The sequence below is a fragment of the Argiope bruennichi genome, chromosome 3 (genome assembly GCF_947563725.1).
Source record: "Argiope bruennichi chromosome 3, qqArgBrue1.1, whole genome shotgun sequence".
Lineage (NCBI taxonomy): Eukaryota > Metazoa > Arthropoda > Arachnida > Araneae > Araneidae > Argiope > Argiope bruennichi.
In genome coordinates, this window is record NC_079153.1 from 51,666,337 (window position 1) to 51,694,305 (window position 27,969).

A 27,969-nucleotide genomic window follows, 5' to 3' on the forward strand; every position below is an offset into this window, starting at 1 on the left:
ATTTTCGTTACGTTACGAGATTTTAATTGGGCGAGATCGCTCTATATGTGTCCATTGTAATTTTAATATGGATATGTACCTTTATTAAGCTATAATAATTTATGTATCGCAAATTAATATATGCGACTACGTTAAAAAAACTGATTTTTTTGTGAAATTATGACAAAAAAATTTATTTAATATTCTAAATGTGTAAATAGGTTTTTTTATAAAACCGTTAGATTTTTTTTGTACAGAGATTACGGAATTAGTTGGGAAATTACTGATTTTTATATTTCAACATACGTTTTAATGCAATGTTGCATCGTTAGATTCTATTTCTTCAAATTCTAATCTTTGATACAATTTTCTAACCGAAAACCTCATAAATGTAATCTAATGCATATTTTTTGTGCTGCTTATCAAATGAACACCAATATTTAAATAATAGATAGAAAGACAGCTTATTTTTTATTTCAGGAACTATATAATATATTTCTTAAGCTATCTGCAACATGTTTAGCAAATTATTTTATAAACCTCTAAACAAGAATATTTTTTTATATATATCTCTTTTAAGCCAGAAGCAGCTCTTTTTTCTAATTTTTTTTTTAACTTTTACCATTTTACAGGTATATTTTGGTTTCATAGATGTTTTTTTTTTAAATCTCTTGCATACAAATATTGAAAAATAAAAGATTTCGAACGTTTTTCAAGAAATTCATCGCGAACGTAGTCACATTTCTTAATCGTTTCTATATTAAAAATTAAAATCCGATTTTGCAAGCAGTAAAAATTATATTCATTACTTTTATTACATCAGATTCCAGCACTATTTTCCCCCTCAACATAAATTTATTTAATGTACTGAAATTCTATAGTCAACTTGTCTGCTTAGATTTGAACATTACATTGTGTTCAAAATGTTGTTTATGTGCATTTCTTTCAAACATGGTTTTTAAAACAAAAGCACGCTTACCATTAATATACAGATCTACAGTATCATCAGTCATTTGCTTATATCCAGCTTGAAATGCAATGTGGCCCAAATATTCGACGGGTGATACCTAATTGTGAAAAAAAGTATTATATTGTTAATGTCAAAATGGAATTCGTGACATTATCCTATCTGTGCTAAATCTTTTGGAATTAGTAAGAGAAGTGTTCTTTTTTAATTTTATTTAAAATTTGTAATACAATACGTTTTAATACTTCTCTATTTTTAAATTTTTTTTTTTACTTCCAGAAAAAAAATAGAAGCAAAACAATACGAGGTTAAGTAAATCTATCTCTTATGTTTCTGAAAAATTCTGCATAAAATTAAAGAACTTGAATCAGTCTAAAATGGTTTTGCCATTGAAGTTAAATTGCTCATAATATTTTTCTGCAATACCAAATAAGCTCAAAATCCAATTAGAGTAAATAAATGCTAATAAATTTTTTTTAAAAAAATACCTAAAAATGCATTTCTATACGTATCGATTATACAAAAAAAGTTTTCATAGTATTAACTGTGTATTAATGATGTTAAAAGTACAAAGTACTTATGAAATCTGGTTTATAGTTCTTTACATTCATTATGATAATATTCATAGGCTGGTATACTATATGTAAATTATATATTGAAAAAATGGCATAAAACCCTTTTCAAGACAAACATTCAGACTATAGTTTAAATTTCTTATTTAGAAGCTTAACTAGACAATATATACTCACTAAAAAATGCTTTTGAATTTTAATAAATATTAATTGAAATTTTAGCATTTTATCTCAATAAAATCGCTACATGTTAATTGCAAAAAAATACACTATTTTAAAATTTAAAAATATATCTTTATAGCGATACTAATTTGATTTAAATACAAGTTTTCTTCAATTTTAATATTTTTAAAAAAAATCTTTAAATATATTACCATACATTATTTTTCATTGTTTTAATTTCAAAATTTATACACACGCGCGTTGCGACGACATTAAATATAATTTTGTACGCTTATTATTGTTATTGTATAATTAAAAGTTTAGAAAAAACAAATAAGTTTACGGCATTATTATCCAACGGGATTTCGGACAAAAGCTTCATATTTCCTCTCTTCTTTTTTTTTTTTTTACTTAACCAGATTTATCAATAAAACTTAATTTTATTAGACTACACTTTATAATCGCACACTCTCATTCTTAATGAATTTAATAAAATCTTTATTAAATAAACTGAAAAACAGAATCAGATTCCCTCAAATTTACATACCAATGACTCAGCTATTTGGGAGTAGTAGTCCAACTGCAGATCAACAGTAGATTTTGAGTTCAGATCTATCACAGACATGATTTGGCGAAGAATCGGTTTGCTGGATTCTGTATCTTCCATTTTTATATGCAAAAAATAATCCATCAGATTTTGGATATTCTAAAAAAAATAAATACTTTTTTTAAAAAAAATACAGTAGCGAAAAAATAAATGCTAATAAAATTACTTTTAAAAATTTGAAAAAAAAGAATAGAAATGCAGTGGCATTCCATGATCTGGCAGTTCGTTGATCGGCTCTTTAGAGTAAGTAGTTTGTTAAAATAACTGCATGCGAAAATTAAACGACGTTGACTCTAAGCAAACAAAAGGTTAATGCTCAGTTTTTGAAAATTATTTTTTAATAATTTTACATATAATGTCATTTTTTGCTAAATTTTAAAATATTTCATGCAATAGTCAGGTTTTTACTTTTAAAATGTGTATTTTTAAAGAACCACCAACTTGACCTAGAATTGCCAAATATGGCACAGATATACTCTTGGAAGGTGGGAATGTGCTCCTTGTAATTATTTTTGACATTTTAATTAAAATTCCGATTAAATATAAACTAAGAATTTGTCATTTTTCTACGATAACTCCCGAAATTTTTATCGCAAAAATCTAGTATTTATGCCATTTTAAAACTAAAAAAATATCTTTTTAATGAGTTTAATTGTTTAATTGCCAGTTTAATTGCAATATACTGTTCATCTGAGTTTCGGCAGTTTGCAAAAAATAAATTTTTCATACTTCTCAATAATGGATATCATTATTGCAATGAAAATTTCAACCACATCCACAATTTCATCACATATTGAACCGCTTTATTTTCTTTCACCTTGAACACATTGTTTTCTTTCACATTGTTTAATATTTATTCAGTTTAAGGTGGAATAAGAAAATAAAGTTTCAATATCTCAAGAAAATAGATGAATGGGTCAGCCATGTTTTTAATTTTAGTCCAATGAGATCATAGTCACGTAATTGCTATTAAAACTATTAGGTCCCGTGACTATAGCTTCATTGGAATGGTTCATGTAAACAAGGAATAGAACAAACATAAGTCTATCAAAATAACACGGCTTCAAGTCTCTTAATTATATGCGTAAGAGTAATTCGTTAAGGGAATCTTAAACATGAAGTAATACTTTGATATATTTGAAATTATATTTAACTAATATTCCTGTCGAACTAGCTGGTCGCCAAAAACGACTAATTTAAAAATATACTGAAAATTAAATATGTATTAAAAATCTAAATAAAATCTGACTTCTAATTCGTTATTTATTTCTTATTTCATCGAAAATAATTATATATAACAAGAAAATAACTTACATCTTTCAAGGTAATTGCATAGTCTGGTGGTTGCTGTAAGCATAAAAAAAAAGTCACAAATTTGTACAATATTATAATAATATAAAAAAAGTCTAGAGACAGTTGCATCACGATATGAATACGTACTCCCTCCTGAAATTCTTTCTGTATATACATCAGTATTGAGCACCAAAGAAGAGACAGAAACCTGGAGAACAAGTCTTCTTTTAATACATCATGCGAAGTTTCCATGTATTCATTAAGATGGCAAAGAAACCTATCATAGCCCTGGGAAAAAAGAAGCAAGATTATTATCTTTAAAAATAAATAAAAATCACTGGGAAAGATAACGCTTAGCACACACGGTTACAATATTTTGAAAAAAAAAGAAATTCGCTTTTTGTGTTTGACTCACAAAAGTAACGATATAACATTACAATATTTAACACATACCTGATATAAAACTGAAAATTATATTTTCATACTTAGTTCATTTATAGTAGGTTATATATATAATTTCACAAAAAAGAAAGGGAAGTAACATGCTTATTAAAGGCATCAAACGAGTCAAACACAGTTTCTTAAAATGCTCTTTGGTCTAAATTTAAAAAATTTCATTAACATTTCTAACAATAATATTATTATCTGATTAAAAAAATGGAAAATATATTTTCTACGCGATATATTACTAGTTAGATATAATGTTTAAAAGGGGGGGGGGAAAGGATAAATTTTAAACATAAAAGATGAATTCAATATAATATCCTTAAAAACATTATTTTTGTTCGATAAAAATGTTTGCCTTGAAATTTGATGTACTTTATAAAAATATTCATATACTTTTACAATTACACTTATATTTAAATAGAAATTCCCACGCTAAAACGTCATTCTACTTATTTCAATATGTTTTGCGCACATGTAATATTAAAGCAAACTGTCAAATTTATTGACTCAAACAAGTATATGCTATTCAGGAAATGTGTCCAGTAAATGCACACTAAGAAATCCAGTGAAATGGATAAACAGATAAGTTTTATTTCACTTGAAAAAACGAAATGCATGTAATAAAAGTGTACACAAAAATAGCGTTTGCAGAAATCAACAACAACCACGCAAATGCCGCAATAAAAGCAACTAAAGCACAATAAAGATCAGAATACAGCTAAAGAGTTCACTCTGCGATGAATTCTCTATAGGAGAATTTACTAAACTGATTTCGCTTTAGCTCTCTCTCGCTTTCATTTAGATTTCAGTGACATGGTATAAAATTTTCTAAAAGAATTGTCAGATTTCGAGTTCTATTAGATTTATCGTTATAATCCTTGCATTTTCTAGAATCTTCCTTTATTATCCGAAATTTGATAAATTCGTCAAAATACCTGACAAATTTATCACTAAAATTGGAATTAAAATTTTCGTAAATTTCTCTTAATCAATGAGATTATCTGAGAAGAAAAACGATATTACAGATACGTAACAATATCTAACGCAAGCACAATTTATTAATACGAAATTTGTATGCGAAATGAAAGATTTTGGCAACCATATAGCGCTTTACCTCCGCTTTCAAACATCTTTAGGCATTTCCAATAAAGCATGGAGATATTTGTTCTTATTTTCCTTAAAGAATAATCCCAGAAAAAAATGAAAAAAAGTAAAATAGAAGCTGCAAAATTACTTGCAAAGGGATTCCATGTGAAAAAGTATATTTTAATAGCTTAACGGTACAGCAACTGTACCAGATTATGTATAGAAAAAAATTATTTTGGTATGATAATTGTACAGTTAGTAAGAAAATAATTTAAAAAAATAATGAGTTAAATACGATTTTCAAAATGAAAAGGCAATAAAGTTGTAAATATAAAGCATGACAAGGCGGGACAAAAATTTTACTTCATCATCAATACATTGGTACATAAAAATTTAAATTTATAAAAACAAGCTGACATTTATTGCCATCAGTTCTAGATCTCACCTATATTCATTTATTAATTTGTTCTACAGAATTTTTAACTATAACAAACGATTTTTTTTACCTGCTGAAGATTAGTAGCTTGAATCCAGACTGATAAAGGCTTCTCGCACTGAGATTGGACATTACTGGCCGCCATGTTTAAGCACTTGGCTGTTATGCTCCTCAAATGCGAATCCATTGATTGGTGGATGAGATTCAAAATCCTCAAGACTTGGTCATTAAAACTGGTATCTGGAGACTCTTCGTTCAATTTGTGAAGCGATTCCTTCCATTGCATTTGGTGAGAGAGGTCTTCTAAATATGCTCTGACGTGTTCCACGCTGTTGGCCAGAATGCAAGCCTATAAAAGAAAAGTATAGTCGAGAAACAAGACACCAAAGAGAATTTCATATAATTTTTATTAAAATTCTAAAAATCAAATCTTTGATAATGATGACTGAAGCAATCAAGTTTATAAAATCTGTTCTTCAAATATAAAATTTTGTTAATATTCCAAAATGAAGATATTTTTATTTTTTACTTTTTATTATCAACTTATATTTTATTATTATAAATATTGTAATCGGTCATCAGATGTTCACCCCCCTCCATTTGCATATAATATTGGCAAAAATCAAAAGATATTCCTCATCCACAGTCACAGCACCAATTTGGCCATTTTTTAATTTTATATGAATGACACCTAGATATATTCTCAAAAAACATCTTTGCTTCACCAATTTCATTTTCATGAGAAATTAACTTCAATGTAAATTATAAACGAAGAAAACGAAACGAAATTCTAATTATATACACATATACAGAACCTTGTAAAAAAACTCAAATTCTATATCAGTTGGTTTTACTCGAATAAAATTAATTAAATTAATAGATTAACTGTTAATTGAAATCTGTAAATATCAAAATAATGCATTCTCATTGAGAACAAAAAAAAAAGAAAGAAAGAAAGCATACAGGCTTTGCAAAATTCCATTATTATGAACTTGCCAGAAATTAACCACAATAAATGCGCGTAAGAAAAATAAATCTTTTTAAAATTTCCATATATCTGAACAAAATAATTAGTACTTTGATAGAAAACATTTTTTTAAAAAAAATATTTAGAAGCTTAAAGATTTATCATTTAAAATAAACTAAGGAAAATTTATTTAAAAAATTAGTCAAATTTCCAAAAACAATGCCTTTTGCTGACAAATTATATTTTCAATTTTGCTAATTGTTTAAAATAACTGAGTAGAAACAAATATAGATAATAATAAATATAATAAAAATTATATTCCAAGTTCTTTCCTACCAATAAACAATATTTAACAAATACAAGAAAAAAATTTAAAGAGCTGCTAGAGTCATTTTCCCTTTTAACAAAATAAAAACTCACCTCTGAGCGACCAAAAGCTAAAATTGTCAAATAATCACAGAAACAAATAATTTTTTTTCTCTAAAAATGCAAAAATTAGACAAAAACTCTCAAAAATTACAGCAATTAGTGATATCAACATATTTACATCAGCATAGATTAATTAAGCAACACAATTTTTTTAAAAAGCATAATTTTTATCTGTGAAAAAAATTTCATTGTTGCCACAACTTAGCTACTAAAATAATTTTTAAAAAATTAGAAATAAAATGTAGCACATTTCTTCTGGAAAAGGAAAAAATTAACAAAACAAAATAATCGTTTTCATTAAAAACACTTGTAGCAAAATAAATAGCAGTAAACTCACTATACTTCATAAAATATTTTCAAAAACTGACATTTAAAATATTTTAATGCATTATATTCTGTACATGTTTATTTTTAACCTGGTTACCTTTTTATAAACTTCAGACTTTAAACTATTTTGAGTTTCTTTCGTCAGTCTTTCGTCCAGGACTTCGGCATATATCTTGGCGCCATCACATACAATCTAAAAAAAAATGCATAATGTTTTAGATAAAATGGAATACCAAATTATAAACTTCTTAAAAATGTATATAAATGGAACAAACAAAAATTCAGGAGGTGTTCATGAGGTGCTTCAAATTTATTCAAACTACAGTGATTTAAACAAATTATTTAACGCAAAATAAGAATATTTACAAAAAAAATGATTTTTTCATGAATTTTATCATTAATTATTTATTAATTGACCATTGTTAAGCCTAAGTGCAGAAAGAAACTTTATTCCCATCTATTCATTTAGAGAAACAAAAAAATATTATAGTTTATGAAGAATCAAATTATCTAATTACTCTGAAAAATAAACTTTTTCATCTGAATGGCAATGTAAACAGTATCGCAGTCATAGCGATTAATTGGTTTTTAAACAGTCTCCATAAAAAAAATTGACAATGACACATGTTTAGCAATCGAAAAGATGGCGGCAAGAAAGAAACAAACACTTTTTTGTCCAACTCCATAAGAAAAAGGAAGATGTAAAATGCATCCTACATAAACTTCATGAATGAATGAAAGTCTCTGTCACAAGATACTTGATGATTTATGACAGAATAAAAAAATAACTATTTCCGCTCTCTAATCATCCTTTGATAAATTGCATTTATTTGTTATTTGACTTACACGTGTTGATTTGTATGTAAATGCGGAATGAATTGGGTTCTTTTTTCTGTGACATTAACATGAATGAAAGAAATCATTGTTAATAATTAATTTATCTGATAGATGTCATATTGTATCCTGATATTCTTCTATATAATATCCAGTTATTTTCGATAAAAGAAATTTTTATAAGTTGTATGGCAAATGTAACAGCGCATGTCATTTACCATCTAATCGCATGTCATTTTCCACAAAGCTGTAACACTAAGCTGTGTCCTAAGAGATGCGCAATTACTGATATTGCATCTACTTTATATATAATATATATAAAGTAGTATATATTATATATACTATATATAATATATACTACTTTATATAAAAAATATAAAGTAGTATATATTATAAAATGCTTATTATAAAATGCTTGTTTAAAACATTAAACTGAATTTTTGTCATGTTCCAAGTTAACTTGCTGTAAATTGAATTTACAGCAAGTTAAACTTTGAAAGTCTTAAAATTATTTCATGTAAATTAATGTAAATTCATTATTATTTTATGTAAATTAAAAAAAGACAACTCTTCAAAAACTTTAATAAGTTATCAAATAAAAATAAAATATGTATTTTCTAATTCTAAGCTCATAAATGTCAACAATGGTTTCTTAAAAATAAATTATCTTACATCAGCAATCTTAATGAGGAAGGCGACTTGAAGATCTTCATCTTCAATCTCCATGTGCTTCCATTCGTCTATTACCTACTAGAAAATAGCATAAAATATAAAATTTTTCTCACTGTTATATCTGAGGAAAAATAGATTGAAACAACAAGCGTGGAAGAAAAGCAAAAGTTTTGATTAAAATGCTTTCAAAACTCAGATTTCTTTAACAAATCACTTCCAATTTCAAAAAATGTTGATATTTTCGAACAATTATATCACTTATCATTATTGATTGGTATGCAATTGTTGATAGTTGCTTCATAGTTGAAACTGAAATGAAGGTAAAATTTACACTTAAAATCTAAAGTTATAAAATTTACATAAAAGTTGAATTTTAAATTTACGAAGTCAGAATGGAACTATACATCAGATTACTCTATATTTTCACCAACACTTGTATTTCCTTTCTTTTCAATTTTTTGAAACAATTATAGGAATTATGACGACATTAAAATAAAAATTTTCGAAAACAAAATTTTAACAATTTGTATAATGATAATGCTGCATATGAAGTTAATTTAGGGCAGAAGAAAAATATTCCAAACACACATTTTGAAATTTAATTGTTTTTGCAAAGCATTATAAGAAAGCCTTGTAATGGTGCATTTCCAGAAGATTATTGCATTATTAAGATGTTTATTGTGCAATTAGTGATTCGTAAAATTTTTCACAGCAAACTTCGCACAATTAGGTAGGCGAAATGAAGCTTTAATCAAAAAAACAAAAGGAAATTTGATTACAGTTCATAATTGCATCAAATTATATTTAAATATTTTGCAAAACATTAAACAAATGCATTTTTTATTTTCATTTATTATAAAATAATTTTTAATATAAATTTGTAAGGTATAATTATTTTGATTCATTATATTTTTTAATCTAAAATAAAAACGTTTTAAAATTAGATCAGTTAAAAATTATTTAGATATCCAACTAAATTCCTACTCATGTTCCAATGGCATGGAACTGAATCAGAAATGCAGCGATACAAATTTGCATGAGTGCAATCTTACCGTGCAGAAACAGTTCAGAACAATTACTGAAGAGCTGAGTATCTTTTCTTCGGTGTGAACCGAATCCTATAAAAACAAAATATTGCCACTTATTAACAATATGCAAAACATATTAACTACAATAAATCTTTATAAAGCTTTTTAGCTTCTTAAATATTTGAGTGAATTTACATGCAAACGATTTTATTTTACATTACCATTTCAACTAAATTAATTCTTTTACTTCTTTCTAACATATTCAACGGCAGATTTTCCAATAGGCAGCTGCCTAGGTCCGTTAAGTTGAAAAGGGGATCGCAAGCAGGTAAACTAAAAAATGTTATTAGCTTAGTTGTCAATTAATTTTGTAAAAAGTATAGATTGGCGTAATATAAAATATTAGCATGATATTATTACTTCGTAAAATGCAATTAATCAGGTCCATATCAATTTCATTCCATTATCTTTGTTATAACTGTATTTATAAATATTGAGCTTATACGATATCGCGTTCAAATGTGGTTGTCTTAGACTCATTAATAATTACATATATTTTCACAAAGTTGTAAAAATCAATCTAAAATAAATTATTAATATATTCATTAGATTTTAATTTTTTTTGAAATCAGAAAATTTATTAGATATTTTAAACCTTAATTATTGAATTGTTTTATCATCAATTGCTCATTCCATTTTTATGCATTTAATTATGTTTAGTGGGAAAAAAGCCCATGAAATAAACTTTAAACATTAATTAAAATAATTTATTGATTTAATTAATAAATATTTTTAATTTCTGCCTTTAGGTAATATTTACTACTTGCACTCGTAGCAATAGCCTCTATATTCTTTCGCTTTCCATCTGAAAAAATAGTCATATTATAAAGATATCAGCATGATTTAAACAGTTCTTTTGAGTATCATTGGCATATAAAAGGTTATTTATAACCTATCGGAATATTTGATTAAATTTAAAATTTAATATTATTTCTCCTCAATAGAGTAGTGAGGGTAAATGATGCTCAAGACATAAGATTCCCTCCCCCATCAGTAATATAGGTTTAGCAAGTGTAAATAGCACTAGAAACGTAGAATTAATTTTCCCTGAGAATACTTCATTTTAGAAATGACTTAAGGACACTAATGTTTGTCCTCCAGGCGCCCCTGAAAATGGCCCTGGGGCATATATATACATCTTTTGCTACACTGCTGTCACTTTTGTATATTTTGGAAAAATAGAGGATAAAAAATATACATATAATTATAAACTATTTAAAACCGAATTTGTTCAAATATGTTTATGTGCAATATTTTTATGCTTTAATTAATCTCTCGAAAATTTAATATGCGGGTTTTTTTATGTAATTTCTTGCCAACGTACAAAAATCGACTTAAATTAATGTAATATAAACTGTAAAGATAAAATAATTTATTACTTTCATTTCAGCTTCAACAGCTCTTTTAATTCGGCTGTGGCATTCCAATTTAAGAACTTGAAGAAGATTCATAAAGAATTTCACGAACATACTGTTATAATCTTCCAATTTCCAGCTTTGAGGTCTATTATTGAAAAAAATAAGAACAATAAATTCTCATAACATTCATACTTAGATTTCAAACATACAAATTAATAATAATTCTCAGTCCTAATGCTTTGAAACTGCAAAAAACCTCTTAATTCATTTTTCATTTAAAAGCGATTTAGCATGGAACAAAATTCACGCGATAATATCGTCAAATGTAGAAAAGCAATACTGATTATATTTTGAGGTTTTTCTGATCTTCTATCGAAATAAATTAAATGATAGAAGGTTGTTGTTGTTTTTTGGAAGGGGCGGGGGGGGGCGAAGAAATGGAAAAGTTCAACTATTATAATAAAGAGTAAACATAATTTGTTCGGAATCATGCAAATGTTTTGATCGATAACATTTTTTTGTTTTATTTTATCATTCGTACCATCTAAAAATCAGTTACCTTGCAGTACAGAAAATTTTCACCCACAATATCTTTAGATTCCTTTCTTTTGCCCATTAAGTGATTCGATCATTGACTACAACAATAATTCTTAGAAAATCTCGTAAAATTATAGTAATGATGTCATCAATAATTTTATATTTTTCATATAAAATCAGTCGGAATTATTTAAAAGCGAATTAGTAACATACACTATATTTTGGATTTAAATGATAAATTTATTTTACTAAAATAAACTTTTGCCTAAAAGTGTCTCTTGTTTTGGCAATAAATTACTGACTTCCGGACTGGACAATTAGAATGGAAGTTGAATATAGAAATTCATTTAAATATCTTCGGATTATGCGATTTTACAGTACATGAATTCAATCATCATGGCTCATACGACATCATATTTCAGTGCATGATAATCTGAAACTTAAGATTTTATTCAAGAGTCATCTTTGTCGTCTGACTGCGGGCCATGGTGGCCTGGTGGTAAGGTCTCGGCTTGTGAGCCGTAGAATTTCAGGTTCGAGACCCGATTCCACCGAAGAACCGTCGTGTAAGAAGGTCTGTTACACGTTAAATCCGTCATGCCAAACGTCCTGCCGCTGGTGTGGTGTGGCGTGGCGTGGAGAGGGGGGTGCCAGCTCAGGTGTCGTCCTCGTCATCTGACCGCAGTTCAAAATTACGAGGTCCGTCCCAAAATAGCCCTAGTGTTGCTTTACCACGGAACGTTAATACAACTAAACTAAACTAAACTTGTCGTCTGATCATGGTTCAGAATTGTAGCCTACATCCTCAAATTGTCGCCTTATAGATGTTATATTACTCTAATCTTAGAGCACTTGGTCGCTACCGGATATCTGACAAAGCAACTATCTAGAACTGTTAAGTCAGGAAGGGCTGCAGGCAAGTTGATTAAAAAACTATTTCCTTATTTTCTATATTAATAAATTCGTAAGAAATATGAATTATATATATTATAGAATATTAGAATAATATTAAACTTTATCGAGCATAAATTTGTCATATTTCTAGAAGTTTCATTGCATTCACTTTTTATTTCAGTGTTTTTAACGCCGAACTTCTGCTTCATTGAATATTTGTATAAATGTGAATGTTTTAAACCCTTGATAATATTAAAATAAATAATATTTTTACAAATTGAAATAAAAATAAACCTAATAAAATAAATAAATCTAATATTATACATTAGCGTGTTAATTAAGTTTTTAAAAAACTGCATTGAAATGTGAATCTAAATTGGATAACTTATCGAAAGAGGAGCCTCAAAATATGCGCCGCTTAAAACCACGAACCACTCATTTGACTTATGGGCAAATTTAGTATTCAGAAATTTTCATATATAAGTGGCGAATTAATTATATTAAAATCGGCTTTTTGAAGTAATGCGATGAATATAATATGAAGAAACTAATAATTTTAAAGAACGAAGAATATACTTGATTCAGCATTTTGAATCCTATCAATGAGAGGATATTTGCTCCTCGATATTTAATTTCAACATACAAAGAGAATTTTCAATAAAATCGGTCTTCAGCTCTAAATGCTCCAGTCTCGCAGCCTAGATTTTATCATCAAGTCAGCTAAACATACAAAATATTCTTAACGATAAAATGCTAACGATTAAGCAATTTCAGCGATAAGCTACATCTTATCGTTAAAGATGGATAGATTGATCTACGTAAAAGTATTACAGGAAAATCAGTATCTATTTCAGGTGTTCAAATTATTTAAATCAGCAGTTTTGTGAATGTTATATACGTATAAAGATACTTACAATTTCTTCTGGAGTCTCAAATCATGCACTAAGTTTTTGACTTGCAAATATAAGGCATGCGAAAGAGCGCAGCTGTCTCTCAGATTCACGTGGAACGTTTTGTGGTACTCTTGATACACATCCATTGATTTCATTACTTGAAGACAAACTGGATGCAACTGAAACAAAAATTATAAAATTTGGGAATAATAGGTGGCTTCATATCCTTTGGGAATAATTGGGAATTTGGGAATCATTGGCTTTATATCCTTTCACTATAGATAATACAAATACTATGCCAGAATAATCTTCTCATTGGATTAAAGACTGATACAAGTTCTATTTCAAAGAACTTCAGTAACAAATCACTATATTATCTAATTACCCAACGAAAATTCGAAGTTTTTTTTTCAAGCAGCAATTAGGTAATAAATAATCATAACAGCACAAAGCGCTCAGAGAGAACTTACAAAAGAGACAATTAGTTCACATACTCATATCTCTTAAATTATTTGTTACTCACAATCGGCTAGTAGCTTACATTGAACTCAACGGTCGACTCGCTCAGCATTCGACTGACTCTCTGTTTCGTTTCTAAATTCCTTTTAAAGTTCCCGACACAGGGCATAGATACCTCTATAAGGATCATTACAATTCACTTCCTAATGTTTTGTGGACGAAATTCTTGTTGTTTCTGGAATCTTCAGGTTATGTCGCTAAAATAGCCACGTTTGTCGCCAAGGCCAGGAGTTATTGACTCGGCAACCATTCAGCATGACATCCATTTTCCTTTTAATGGAACTAGCTGAGCTGGGGGGGGGGGAATCAAATTCTTATTAATATATAGTACCATAGGTAAATGAAGGCGATTCCAAATCTTAATATATTATAGCTTTAAACTGCGAGTGTGCTTTCCTCTCAACTGTAGTCTACTCATACCACATTCAGAATAGAGTAAAGAGAATCTAGTTTGCATTATGAATATCACCCATTGAGTACAAATTTTGGCAAAAAGTTATTTAATATCAAAAACCACATACAAAAATCTCTTATTTTGCTTTTTGTGATTTTGAGTTATTGTGTTCGTCTACACAATGCCACATAAACAGACAGTAAATATTTTGAAGCATTTAATATGAAAATAGATTGAATTTAAATTTTTCGTGCAAAGATCATTTATTAAAATTCAACCATCCAGTTTTTGTATTTATAAGTTAATACATTCACAAACCTATGAATCAATCATTCATACAAGTCGACCTTTTAATGGAATGATGATAATGGATGATTCAAAATATGATGCACATCTGAATTTTAATCATAGAACCATAACTTCATCTACGCTTGTAGTATCGCGTTCACATGTCACGGACAAACAGACTTCTCCTTGACAATTTCGCTCAAAATTAAAATGGAACGTGAAATATGAACATAACAGTCTTGGTGAAAAAACAAAATATTAAATGTCTTCCACCTAGTTTGCGCCGTTTCTGATTATGTCCCGATAAGACACGATTCAGAAAATAGCGTTTTTGGCTCAAAAGTTTAAAAAAAGAAGACATTCATCAAAATTTATGATCATTGAATTTTTAAACAAAACATATAAAGGATTTCCAAATATATAAATTATACATAAATGCCCAAAAATGGTACGCCTTTTAATATTCAGTTACACGTGTTTTTGCAGTTTTTTTACTGTCCCCTTAAATAATTTCTTATATCCGTTTATTCTTATTCCTTTCTAATTTTTTTGACGACTGTAATACTTTATAGAAAGAAGCATACATATTACTGTACTTAAAGCGCATTTCTATAAAATTGCTTAATATTTTATATGGAGAAAACCATTATATATATATATATATATATATATATATATATATATATATATATATATATATATATATATATATATATATATATATATATACTAGCCGCCTTTGGCGACCAGCCTGTTCGCCAATCTTAATGTTCGTTAAAATTTTAATAATTAAATATTTTATGCAATTCCTACTTTAATAGCTTCTTCATCAAAATATTTTAAAACTTCAAATTTTGATAGTCATATAATTCTCTCATAATATTATAAACGCCTTCAGTCATAACGTAATATGTATCTCTCTAATTTTCTGTTAGTTCCCGTAGAATTTATACTATAAATTAAAGTGGGAAGGATTAATCTGCAATTAATATAATAATATTTTTTACTGAAACAAAGTATTTTTTGTAGTATGATTACTGAAAACAATTACTGAGCGTTTAAACTTTATGGGCACTAAAGAATATCTTTCCTAATTTATGAAATATTTCAAGAATTTGTAAACAAAATATTCTCAGATTCATTATGACCAGAACGATTAATTAACAACGTTTAATTTTAAATGCATCAAACACTAAGAAAATAAAACGAATCGTTTAAAATAATCGGTTGAAAACAGGTTAAAAAAACTAAAAAAACGATGTACTTAAAACTATAAACGTATACAAAAAATATATAACTAACATAAATACAATTTAATTACAAAAACATGCAACTAACCTAAAAATAATTTAAATCATCCGTTGATAATGATTGTCATGTCAACAATCAGAACACAATGCGCATGCGTGAATTTTCAACTCCAGTTACGGTAACGCAAATGCATGAGTTTTTCTACGCCAGTTGGGTTAACGCTATGCAGATTAGACATTTTTAATTCCCTTTATTCTGTGTTATTTTAATTCAAAAGTACTTAAGAATGAATCTGAAAGATCGATTAATTAACAATGTTTAATTTTAAATGCATCAAACATTAAGAAAATAAATAGAATCGTCTCAAGTAATCAGCCGAAAAATCTTAAGCCTAGCCTCATGACTGTTGGGGAAAAGAAACTGAAGCCGTACTCATTTGGCGGTTTCGATTTCTCGCCAAAGATTTTTTTGGCGGTAAAGTTAGTTTTCAATAAATAATTAAAATTCTAATTAAAAATTCTAAAAAAGGTCTATCCTATCTTGTAAGATCAAACTGCACACGGTGTGCAAATTTGATTAAAATCGGTTAAGTAGTTTAGGAGTCCATCGCGGACAAACAACGTGACACGTAATTTATATATATTAAGATAGGTTAGATAATTTCAATACTTTTATTAAATAGAAAATTAAGATTAAATTCTTTTGTCCGGTAAAAAAACGTTCGGTGATGAAATTCGTTATATTTTAAAATGCAAAATTAATATAAAACCACAATTGCATAAAATATTTTTAATTACTAATCAACTACTGGTAACTGCTTTTTAAAATCACACTATTTCTATGATCTAAAGAAAATATTATAGATTTTTTTCTTTCCAATTTCAGAAACAACAGTCAAAGCCAGTTCACCATTTAAGGAAGAATGACAAGGCATTCCTTAAGAAAAAGAAAATACTCACTTTTTCATCCAGAACTTTTGACAAGCAGTCAAAGTAACAGCAAGAAGTTTCTTTAAAAAGCGAACTCTCAATGCTGACGACTTCAGCAGCGGCGTCTATGTGAGATTTCAGATCTTTTAAAATCTTTGTCAGGATTTCAGCGTCTTTTAAAACTGTAGTTTTACCAGACAGTTTAAGCTTGGAAAATTCGGTTTCCAACCAATCGCCAATTTCATCCTACATGAAAATCATAAAATATGCTTAAAAATACATTTAAAAAAAAGAATATTTGGGAATTAGATAGAATGTAAGCTGAATATTATATATTTACCTGAATACGCATTCTGATGGATTCGGTCAATTTGTGCTTATAAATGGTTTGATAGGGAGTGATTTTAATACTGGCAATTTTTTCGAAGATTCTGGAATAAAAATTGTGCTTTTCGTTATTTTTTTAAAGCAAATAAACATTAACATCATGCTGTCTTAAAACTATTTAAGGATCAATAACATACTTTCATCAAAATCTTAATGAAAGTAATTTCACAACTAAGTTCAATTCAATTCAATCATATTATTGCTCGTTTTAAACGAATAAGAAAGCTATTTTATGGCAGAATTCATACTTTTGAACCAAAAATCAAATGAAAAGATTATAGAGGATATCGTCTATACGAACTGCAGCATCGCACCAACGAGAGATATTTAACAATCGACGTCATATTTAATATGCACCAACCCATATTAAAGACAGATTATTGATGGTTTAGTTTAGTTATATTAACGTCCCATTTTAAAATAACACTAGGACTATTTTCGGGACAAACCTCGTAATTCTGAACAACGGGCAGATGACGTGGACGACATTCGAGCTGGCACCTCTTTCTCCAAACTTCTGCATCGCACCAGCGGGTGGACATTTGGTCCCGACGGATTTAACGTGCACCAGGCCCGCTTACACGACGGTTCTTCGGTGGAATCGGATCTCGAACCTGGAGCCCTCCGGTCACGAAGTCGAGACCTTACTACCAGACCATCGTGGCCCCAGATTATTAGTGGATTCGAGTTTCAAACGCAGAAAACTTACCACCAAGTCACTGCCTCTCCGTTGCGTAATAAGAAACTATCTCTAAAATGCATTTCGCACACATGCTCGATTTGACGGAATTAGAGATCGTGCAGGATTTTTCTTTCTTAAATTTAATTAAGAAATTTGTTTTATAAATAACACATTTAACTCAATTTTTCCCAGCAAACTACACACTTTAGTTATAGACTGAAATAGAGAAATTTAAATCCATAAAAATGTCAGTTTATTCCAGTACGCTTATTCCCATATTACCTGTATCTAAATTAAAATACCGATAAATTAATCATTTCATCCAACTAACATACTGAAATGAAATTTCATTTATACTGAAGAAAACTTTAATTCTTAAATTTGCATCATTTCCCTCAACAACTATTTTGAATTGCTCTTTCATAGTTTTCCTTCTGCTGAAATTTATCATGTAAAATTTAAAGTAGTAAATGAATTAAGTTATCAATAATATTTTCCAAGACCTCTTAACCTTCTTGCACCGAGCAACGTAAAGATATTGTCTACGTTATTCGACAAAAATAACAATATAGTAGTTGACATTAAGTTACCATATACCAGTTATTGCATTTAAAAGTAAAATTAATAATTACAAAACGAAAAATTAAAATAAGAATAATTAATTAGGATTAAATAAAAAGATAATTTCAACAGCATATGAACTTGGATTATATGTAAACAGCCATTTAAAGTAACACATGATTTTACATTAAAAAATAAACTGTCAATTAAGGCTGGATGTTTAATTAAATTCCTAAATTTTATTTTATTTTTTTAAAGTAGAAGTAAATTATTATAAAAAGAACACTCAAATTAAATTTAATATATAAATAAACAAATAAATAAATGTCATAACTAATGTTACTATTAAAGAATAAAAATTAATAATTTAAGAATGTATTTAAAAAGTATTATTCATTAAATCGATACAATCAATGATTTAAACAATAGTTTGCAGACTTGTTTGTTTTTTTGCACATAAATTTTGTTGCTAAAAGATGATCACTTACCTCCATTTGAGCAAGATATCAGATTGAAAAACTTCAGTGAGTGGAAAAAATAATATTTTAGATCTGTCTTTGCTAAGAACATCTACCAGGTACATAGAAACTGTTTGTTCCAACATATTCATCTGCAATAAAAATAAACATCATTCAAGATCTTTATTTTTATTTTAGACGCACTTCAGAAAATAAATATAAAAATTATAACATAAAAACTAAAAATCGTTTATATTTTGATAAAAATCATGTCTTCAAAACTATCAATTTTACTTTAACACCGAAACACAATTATTTATTAAAGATATTGCACGTTAATTTGCGTCATGAAATTCATGTTATAATGAAGAGACTATTAACCCTTTGCACTCCGAAAAGTAATTCGATGCATAGCTATTCTCCCTAATACCTAATTTGTTTAGTGCTCTGAAAAATAAAAATGTATATTTGTTTTAAGTTGAATTTCCCCCCAAAAGTTATCTACAACTCTGTAGGTATTTATAACAATAAAAATTAAAAATAAATAAATAAAACGTCAAAATGATGTAACGTGTTGAATGGTATGAGAGGCACCATCCGAGTGCAAAGAGTAAAAGTTGCCAAATGTTTATCAAATGTGCATGAGAAGAAATAAGAAGACAAGCTTGTTTTATACAAATTTTACAGTAACACAAAAGTTGCCTCATTTAAATTTTTTCTATAGCTTGAAATTTTTAAAAAAATTTCTTTATATCATAAGGCTATTAACATATCATAAATCAAACTAAGCTTTTCAACCTAGTTTCAAAGCTTCAAGCATATTATTGTTTGTCAATGGATTCTAAAACCCTCCGCGCTTTTGTTCATGCGTTAGGATGGGTTTAATTCTTCAGAAATAGGGGTGAGAGGAAAGATGAAAGGAGGCGATGTTATCATTTAACAATAAGGTACTGTTCGTTTCAGTATTCTGAGACGACCATTTTTTCGACGATTCTATCTCATTAAGGGGAGAGACGTGGAAGGATGAGCGCATTTCCGGATTTCTTCGTCTTTCTTTGATCTTGATTTTTGCCCTATTAGATACTTTATTCGTTCAATTTTTCTTTCACGTGTATATGCATATCGTGTCGTTTCTGTCCGTATTATTTTAATTCAGTCCACGAGTAATTCGAGTTTATTTTATTGCTAAATGTAAACATCCCCCTTTCCTCTCACCCCTGATGAATTAAACCCAACTTAACGCATATGCAAAAACGCGGAGGGTTTTAGAATCCGTTGTCAAACAATAAACTCGGAATATTCGTGGAGTGAATTAAAATAAAATAATAAGAAGAGAAATAATAAGATACTCGTATACACGTGAAAACAAATTGAACGAAAGAGTATATAAAAGGGGCAAAAATCAAAGAAAGACGAGGAATTCCGGAAATGCACTCATCCTTTCGCGTCTCACCACTCGGTGAGAGAGTCGTTGAAAAGTGGTCGTCTCCGGATACTGAAACGAACAGTACATAGCTTTTAGAGTAACTCATAAGCCGTAGACATGCAATCATTTGGCATTCGACATGGTCGATCAAAACTTAAATAACTAAATTACACAATTTTCAACGCTAAAATGGAAAAACAAATCATACATATCTATCAGTAATAAATAAATATGAAATAAAAACAAAAATTAAGAAATGCTCCAAAAGTGTCATTTAAGATCTGGTGATAAAAATTATTAAGGACGAGGGAGCCTTAAAATTAAAACGAAACACGTGTACTATTAAAAAAAAGACTGAAATAATATTATATATATATGCTTTACATACCATATAACACCAAAAAAAAATCAAAATTACAATATTCCAAAGCAGGTTTCTAAATATATAAATACAATATTAAATATTTTAAGACTGTGCACGAAAACTTCGCGGGATTCCATCAAACGTATTACGATTTCTTCAGGATGGAATTTCCCTCGCGAAACACATGTTTTTCAGAGTAAGAAAATAACGCCACTTTATTTCATTCAAGTTTGCTTTTATGCGTCACAGAAAAAGTTTCTGTTTTACAGCTTTCAGGAAAATTGCACCGCATCTTGAAATTCATGGCCGAAAATGGAGATTTCGAGGGAGACTTTTTTTTTTATTTTCAAACTGTGAATGTGACGTACTTCCAGGTAATTCAGTAGCAATTCCAAGGTCTTCGCTACCAGTTCATACCTCTAAAAACAGGGGAGGACTATCTAACAGACGGTGATTTTTTTTTATTATTATTATTGAACAGAAAAAAGAAAGAAGTGCTCTTTGAGCATTTGTTACGTTCGTTTATCTAAAGGCATGATCATGACGTGTTCGGTCGGAAGATTTAAAATTATTATTTTCGCAAAACTTGGAAAACACTATAATACAGTTAATCCCGCTAAAAAATTATTATTAAGAAAATACTTTTGCTTGATTTATGACGCTGAAAGTAAAATATATTCGGTAATTAACAATGAATCAATCTAGCACGAAAAATTTGAGCAATCTGAGTTCTTGTTTATCGTCAAAGATTTGGATTTAGACATGCTGAGAGATAGATAAGTGCAAAGATGTAAAATCTCCGAGATTTGTTTCCAGAGCCCAGAAGAGAGAGAAAGGTTATTAAGTAAATATTTGATGAGAGGGTGAACATGCTGTCTAGGCTCTTAATGGGACTGCGTGATTAGACACGGGAGCAAGATCTATTATCTATTTTATTAAATGATACGATCCAAAATTGTTACTGGTATGCAAAATTGCAAAATTAAATCAATGTTAACTTCTGAACTATCTCGGAAGAATAGTCAGAGAGAAATTTAAAATATACACAGAAATTATTTACAGTAGTATAAAACTGTGTATAATATTTGAAATTCAAATAAAAAATGCTCCTGACATTTTGAAAAATAAGCGTTTCATATATATATTTATTAAGAGTTTTTGAAAAAATCGGTCATATTCTATTATTGGCTTTACATAAGAATAATTTTAAGGAATTTCTGTAAAAACATCATTGATTTCAATAATTGTTTAAACATTTATTCTTAATTCAAGAAACTTTAATTTCATATGAATAAATGTTTTTACTAGTCGACATGATTATCAACGCACAGGTTAATAGCTATGAACTATTTATATAAAATGCTAATATACTTGGCACAGAAATCCCTCCTATTTTGGCACAGCTTGACCAGTACTGGCCCTTGCTCCATAAAAAAAAACCAATTAAACCAAACCAAACTCTCCTATTACTTATTTTCGAATGGCAATTATCAAATGCAAACAAATCGTTATATGAATATTTCAGACTATTTTCTTAAACGTTTTTCCAATTCCACTTAATTCAAAGTTTCGTTAATTAATAGAACTGCAAAATTTTGTAAGATTCTCTAGAGAAGGTTCCCCATATCCTCAAAAATGTAAGTTAGAATCCAAGATATAAAAGAAATCAAGTGCAATAAAATTTAATCAAGCGCGAAAATAGACTTAACCATCCACAAATAGATAATCGCTATGAATATGGAATATTCCATACATTTCATATATACCAAAACTATTAAAAATCAGCAAAAAATATTTTCAAAAATTAACTTGAAACTCAAAAAAATCAACTTTTTAATTATATTAATTCTATTTCTGTACAATTATTTTTCTTTATTTTAATAATTTTTTTATTTAATTTAGAACACAATCTAACAAAATTTTTGATGTTATGTTTAAATTCAAACTCGCCCATCAAAACATTCAATCGCATATTTTTGTTAATGTTTAAATAAATAGGAAAAGAAAGCTTTCTTTGGGTATTAACCTCGCAATAGGATTTTTTCTTCCGCTATAACTTTTTGGAATAAGTACTTTTTTATTTTGTACTTCGAACAGCAATCAAATTCATGCCTTTCAGTCGAATCAAATAAAGTAGAATTTTTTTCATATTAATTGTTTAATCGCTTAACTGTTTTGCCCGAGTGAAAACATAGCGAATGCCATAAGCGATGCCATGTGCCATACTCGAATCGATTTATCGAATTTTGATAGTTGTAAGCAAAAAAATAAACCATTCATAACGATTATAATTCAATATTAAAATTACTTCGAATACATAGATAAGTGAAGTATTCAATGGATTTCCATTTGAATCAAAATAAGAAAATATTCCCAAAATAGAAGGTGTCATCTTATTAGGTAGTAAAGAAAATAAAACATTTAAGTGGTTAACAACCTAAAAAGTCAGTAACGTAATTGAACAATTTGATTGCCAAACTAATAACTAAAAATGTACATAATTATTTTAGTCAACTTTTTATATTTACATTTGCCATTTAGGTCGAAATCTGATTAATACGACCTCTGAAGTGCATGTAAATTATGTATTCGAAAGTATGGTTCGATTAGAGGGTTAATATACAGGTGGGGAAGAACATTTTATTACTTACTTTATCACGATGATTCTAAAAGAATCGATTCAGTTTTATTTATGATAACAGATGCCTTCCGATCGGCGTCAACCCTTGAAGGTCGTGCATTGGATTTTCCTCGTTTCCTTTCAGTTTTCCACGAAAAGTAAGATAATCATGCTATCTTGGCGACATCACGAGTAAAATAATCGATAAAATTCCTCAAATCTTAACGCTAAATGGCTTTAAAGATTTTAGCTTTATTCTTTACATCATTTTAATCGTGCTTTACATTACATGATGGCAATATCAAAAGATAATTTGTAATTGATAAGGAATTAATAAAATAAAAAAATAGCTAAAAAAATTAAGCATTCATACTGCGTCTAATATAAAAGAAAGTGTGAACTTTTCTTTTACAGAAGAACTGATTTAATAGAATTATAACGTTACATATAATTCTGACTTAAATTCAAAAGTCTAATGTCTAAACATAGAAGTCTAATTTAAGTCTTATGACTTAAATTAGATAAATACAAATATTTCGTAAATCGGCTACATTCTATAACTTTTACTAAAAAATAAAGAAAAACACTATTTAGAATTTCTTTACAAAAAAATTCGAAATTATTTCAGTAAATTAATAGAATAAAGCTATTAATATACAAATATAGGCTAATTTTTATATTAAAGCATATCCTTTATCTTTTCACTTATGTTGTAAAATTCTACTTCGCCTAATCATTGCTGTATATATTACATCTAATTTAATTATTATACATATAAATTTGAGATCAGGATTGAATTATCAACTGCGAGAGGGTTGTGCAACATTGGTAAGGGGAGTAAAATTTTAATATACTTCTTTTGCAATATTTTCTCAGTATATTAATTTTATAGTTTATTTACAAGGGATTTGCATTTGAAAATATAGATTCAAATGAAAATTAAGTATCATTTAAATATTAGAAAATTACTTTAATATTCCTAGTTAATTGTTTTTGCGGACTTTACATTAAATTGTTTAAAAATTCTAAAAAATATGTTTTAATAATTTTTAAAATGTCCGATTTTATAATTAAACATTATTTGAATTTTTTAAGAGGGTGCTTTTTTTACTATTTTATTTTAACTTGCTTTCAAATTTGAATATTTAGTAGATGTTTTTTCTGTAAGCGGAATACTGAAAGCAACTTTAATGGGAAGAAAGCGGCAAATACATGTTTTGCCATTTCATATGAATTTACCGTATAAAAACTACTTATATAGACAAATAAAATCAATAAAAACATATAAGGAAAGTCAGAGGAAGAGGGCATTCAATTTAGATAATGTAACTCAATATATCCCCCTTATTTAAGAAGTCCAGTAGGTCTTAACCCGACCCTGCTGTGAAAATAACTACTACAAATCAATATAAAATCGTAAGAATGTTAACAATGCTTGAAATATTTTTGTGCAAAGTACAAGCCATTATTATAGATAATGTATGCATCAGAATAATGATGCAATGATCATAATAAAGTGATTCTCTGCTAACCTCATATGTTGACACTGAAATCAAAGGACCATTACAATCTTGTCCACAGAGTTCCCAAGTGGACGTGTTGTTAGCAGCTTTTTCCACTCTCAGCAAAGAATTGTAAACGGACGATTCCTGCATTTCAGGCGTCTTCTGCTCATTGTGCCACTCCAAAAGTGTAAGAAGCTCACTACAAAATAAAAACTGAATGTAAAACTCAAGAAAGAAAAGTAAATAAATCAGTACTGATAAAGATGGCGTTCAACATATTAACTATTACAATGCTCGACAGACATTTAATTGAATTTACAACATTGGATGGCACATTGAATAAAATATATTCGATACGAAGAAAGTCATTGTATAGTATCGTTATAGCACTCAAATTCGGTTAAAAAAGATTTTTGATTGAGTTTCATTTCAACTTTCGAAAACCTCGTCTATTTCTTAAGGTTGATATTCCGACTTGTTAGGCGTAAGCAACCTTGAGGCATAATGAGATTGTCCGCTCATTATCGACTTACGCCTACGATAGATCATCTTATACGTCAAATCGCACTGTCACTAGGTGTTCGCAGATTTTATGATGCCCATTCCTTTCACGTCTTCCTTTTCAGTGACAGAGTCCAAATGCTCCTGCATGACTCGGACCTTAATGATGTTCATGTTAAAGCAATTGACTCTTTTAGCTTAACACTCTGTGATATTCCGTAATTTCTTTTTTGAATCCTTTCACAGGATTTAATAAAACCTCAACTGCTCATGTTCTTTTCCAACATCTTTTTCTGCATCTTCGCTATCAGTATTCATTTTGTGCAAATTCTCACAGATGGCTGGAAATCAGATGGGCAGATTAGATAGGGCAACATACTGCCGTTTTCATACTCTGAATCAGCTTCTGCACAATTGTTACACCGCATATAATGCTGAGTTGGTGGTACGTTTTTGTGCCCTCCAAAAAATTTCACCATCTACTCAGTATAAATTTATTATCTATACCGATAGCATGAGACGCTATCTCATTATCAAAATTGGATGCATCGAATTGCTGTTAGAATTTTGTTCGTTTTGCATATTCTATAAAATGATAGTTTTCAGATAATTTATCTTGTTGGGTTCCGAGTCATGTAGGTATATTTGGAAATGAAATGTTAGTTCAAAGGTAAAATCTGCAACTTTCTTTTTGTCCACGGAATTTTATACTGGATATTAAGAAGTTCTTCACAGAACACTTTTATTCTACCTGGCTATCGGCATGGGATCTGCGGATTCAAAATAGACTGCATTCTATCAAGTTGACTATTGAATTGTGGCCAATCCCCCCTATAAATGAGATTGACGTCAAATTGCGTATAGGACATACTCGTTACATCCATAAAAATCGCATTTTGGCAAGTGCCCCAAATGCCGTATGGGGATTACCATTTATCATATTTTAGTTGAATGCTTTACTTTTAATTTTCATTGTGCTAGCAGTTTGCAAATATCGTCAATAAATTTGCGGAACTTGGTGGGCGAGATATACCACCCGAACATTCTTAACTTTTTAATGATTAAATTTTATGCTTGCATTTTGTGTGGTTCATTTTTTTTTATTTCAGTCTTTAATAATATCATTAATCTCGCATTCTTCCATTTTAAATCACTGTTTCGCTTTTACGTCCATAAATTTTAAATTAATGAAATGTCATTTGTGCATTATAATATTACATTTGTTTTTATTTTGGTTTATTTGCTGTTATATTTTATTAAATCTGTATCCTCACCCGCTTTTATGTTTTAACTCTGCTTATATTCTTTACTACCTGCTTAGAGAATGGTCAAATATGGCACTTGGGCTAATAAACATCACAAACACAACAAAACAAACCTTCAACCTGTAGCTTTTCTAGGGAAAACAACGCAATACTACTATAGTAAAAGCCAATGTCTAAAACTGAACTTGCAAACTGTTTTAAGAAAGTTTCATCCATTTTCAGATTTGATGTGTAGAAATTGATCTTCTGTAGAATCAAGGTTCCAACATCTTCTATGTATCAGGGTAGTCATATCCAATGCGCAGAGTTGGGTTGTAGCCAGGAGCAAAAAGGATTAAAAAAACTATAAAACATTTTACTATACATATTTTACTACAATTTCAAAAACCAAAAATTATTTTTAATAATTATTATAAGTGTTAAAAGGGAAAATACGGAGATAGGATTTGCGACCAGACAGCCATGATTATAGTCAAGCGACTAGATAGTCATTTTATAATGTTATATAAAAATTTATATCAGTTCAAAACTATTGATGCAAAGTCAACGAGTGAACTTTTTTTGTATTTATAATGCAACAGTTAAGATGAATCATGAATATGATTAAGGATGACAAATATAAACTTATCTCAAAAAACCTTAGTTGACAAAATTATAAAACACAGAAAATATGTTTTTTTTCCTTTGTTCCTCAATTATTTTATTAGATAAGTATTTCTTTTGAGTCATTGGTACAAGCTATCAAATATCCGGTTATGGTTCTGATAAACAAATATTTTAATCTTGGGTTGTTTAAAGTTTATTGGCCTAAGAGTCAACCTTGGCTAAACTGCGCCAATCACATGTTAAAATACAATGATATTAGCAAAATTTTTAAGACAATGAAACCAATATTACATAAAAAACACGATTAAAAAGCAAGTGGGAGATGCGACAGTTCAAAACAGAAAACTGTCGTAAGGAAATGCCAAATGCAAATAAAAGAGTGAATATCTTTTAAAAATCTAAAAATATTTGGATGATATTTTTCACTCGCCAAATCTTGTAAAGTTAGAAAATATGAATGGAAATAGTGGTCACGATAAGATTTAAAAGAAAGGCAATTTTAATCTTGGGCATTCAAAATTTGTTTTGATGACCCTTCCAAGCAGAAAAAGAGATTAGTTTTCTCGGCCTCAAAAGAGAGAATAAAACATCAATTTATGTCGTCAGTCAATGGCATCACAGAACAGTCGAAATCAATGAATAGTCTTTCGATTTAAATTTAATTA

At 28.6% G+C, this 27,969-nt stretch overlaps 1 protein-coding gene across 1 annotated transcript in view; it reads right to left on the reverse strand.

The window, feature by feature from the left end:
• LOC129962486 (uncharacterized) overlaps positions 1-27,969 on the reverse strand; it is a 78,825-nt gene that overhangs the window by 7,201 nt on the left and 43,655 nt on the right. The window contains exons 4-17 of the mRNA XM_056076222.1: positions 24,960-25,131; positions 19,048-19,169; positions 17,270-17,360; positions 16,960-17,175; positions 13,570-13,727; positions 11,246-11,369; positions 9,831-9,896; positions 8,779-8,853; positions 7,370-7,465; positions 5,620-5,898; positions 3,728-3,868; positions 3,602-3,634; positions 2,228-2,386; positions 959-1,046 (exon numbers count right to left, since the gene is read on the reverse strand). Coding sequence (XP_055932197.1) covers positions 959-1,046; positions 2,228-2,386; positions 3,602-3,634; positions 3,728-3,868; positions 5,620-5,898; positions 7,370-7,465; positions 8,779-8,853; positions 9,831-9,896; positions 11,246-11,369; positions 13,570-13,727; positions 16,960-17,175; positions 17,270-17,360; positions 19,048-19,169; positions 24,960-25,131 — 1,820 coding nt within the window. The remainder of the gene's footprint in view (positions 1-958; positions 1,047-2,227; positions 2,387-3,601; positions 3,635-3,727; positions 3,869-5,619; positions 5,899-7,369; positions 7,466-8,778; positions 8,854-9,830; positions 9,897-11,245; positions 11,370-13,569; positions 13,728-16,959; positions 17,176-17,269; positions 17,361-19,047; positions 19,170-24,959; positions 25,132-27,969) is intronic.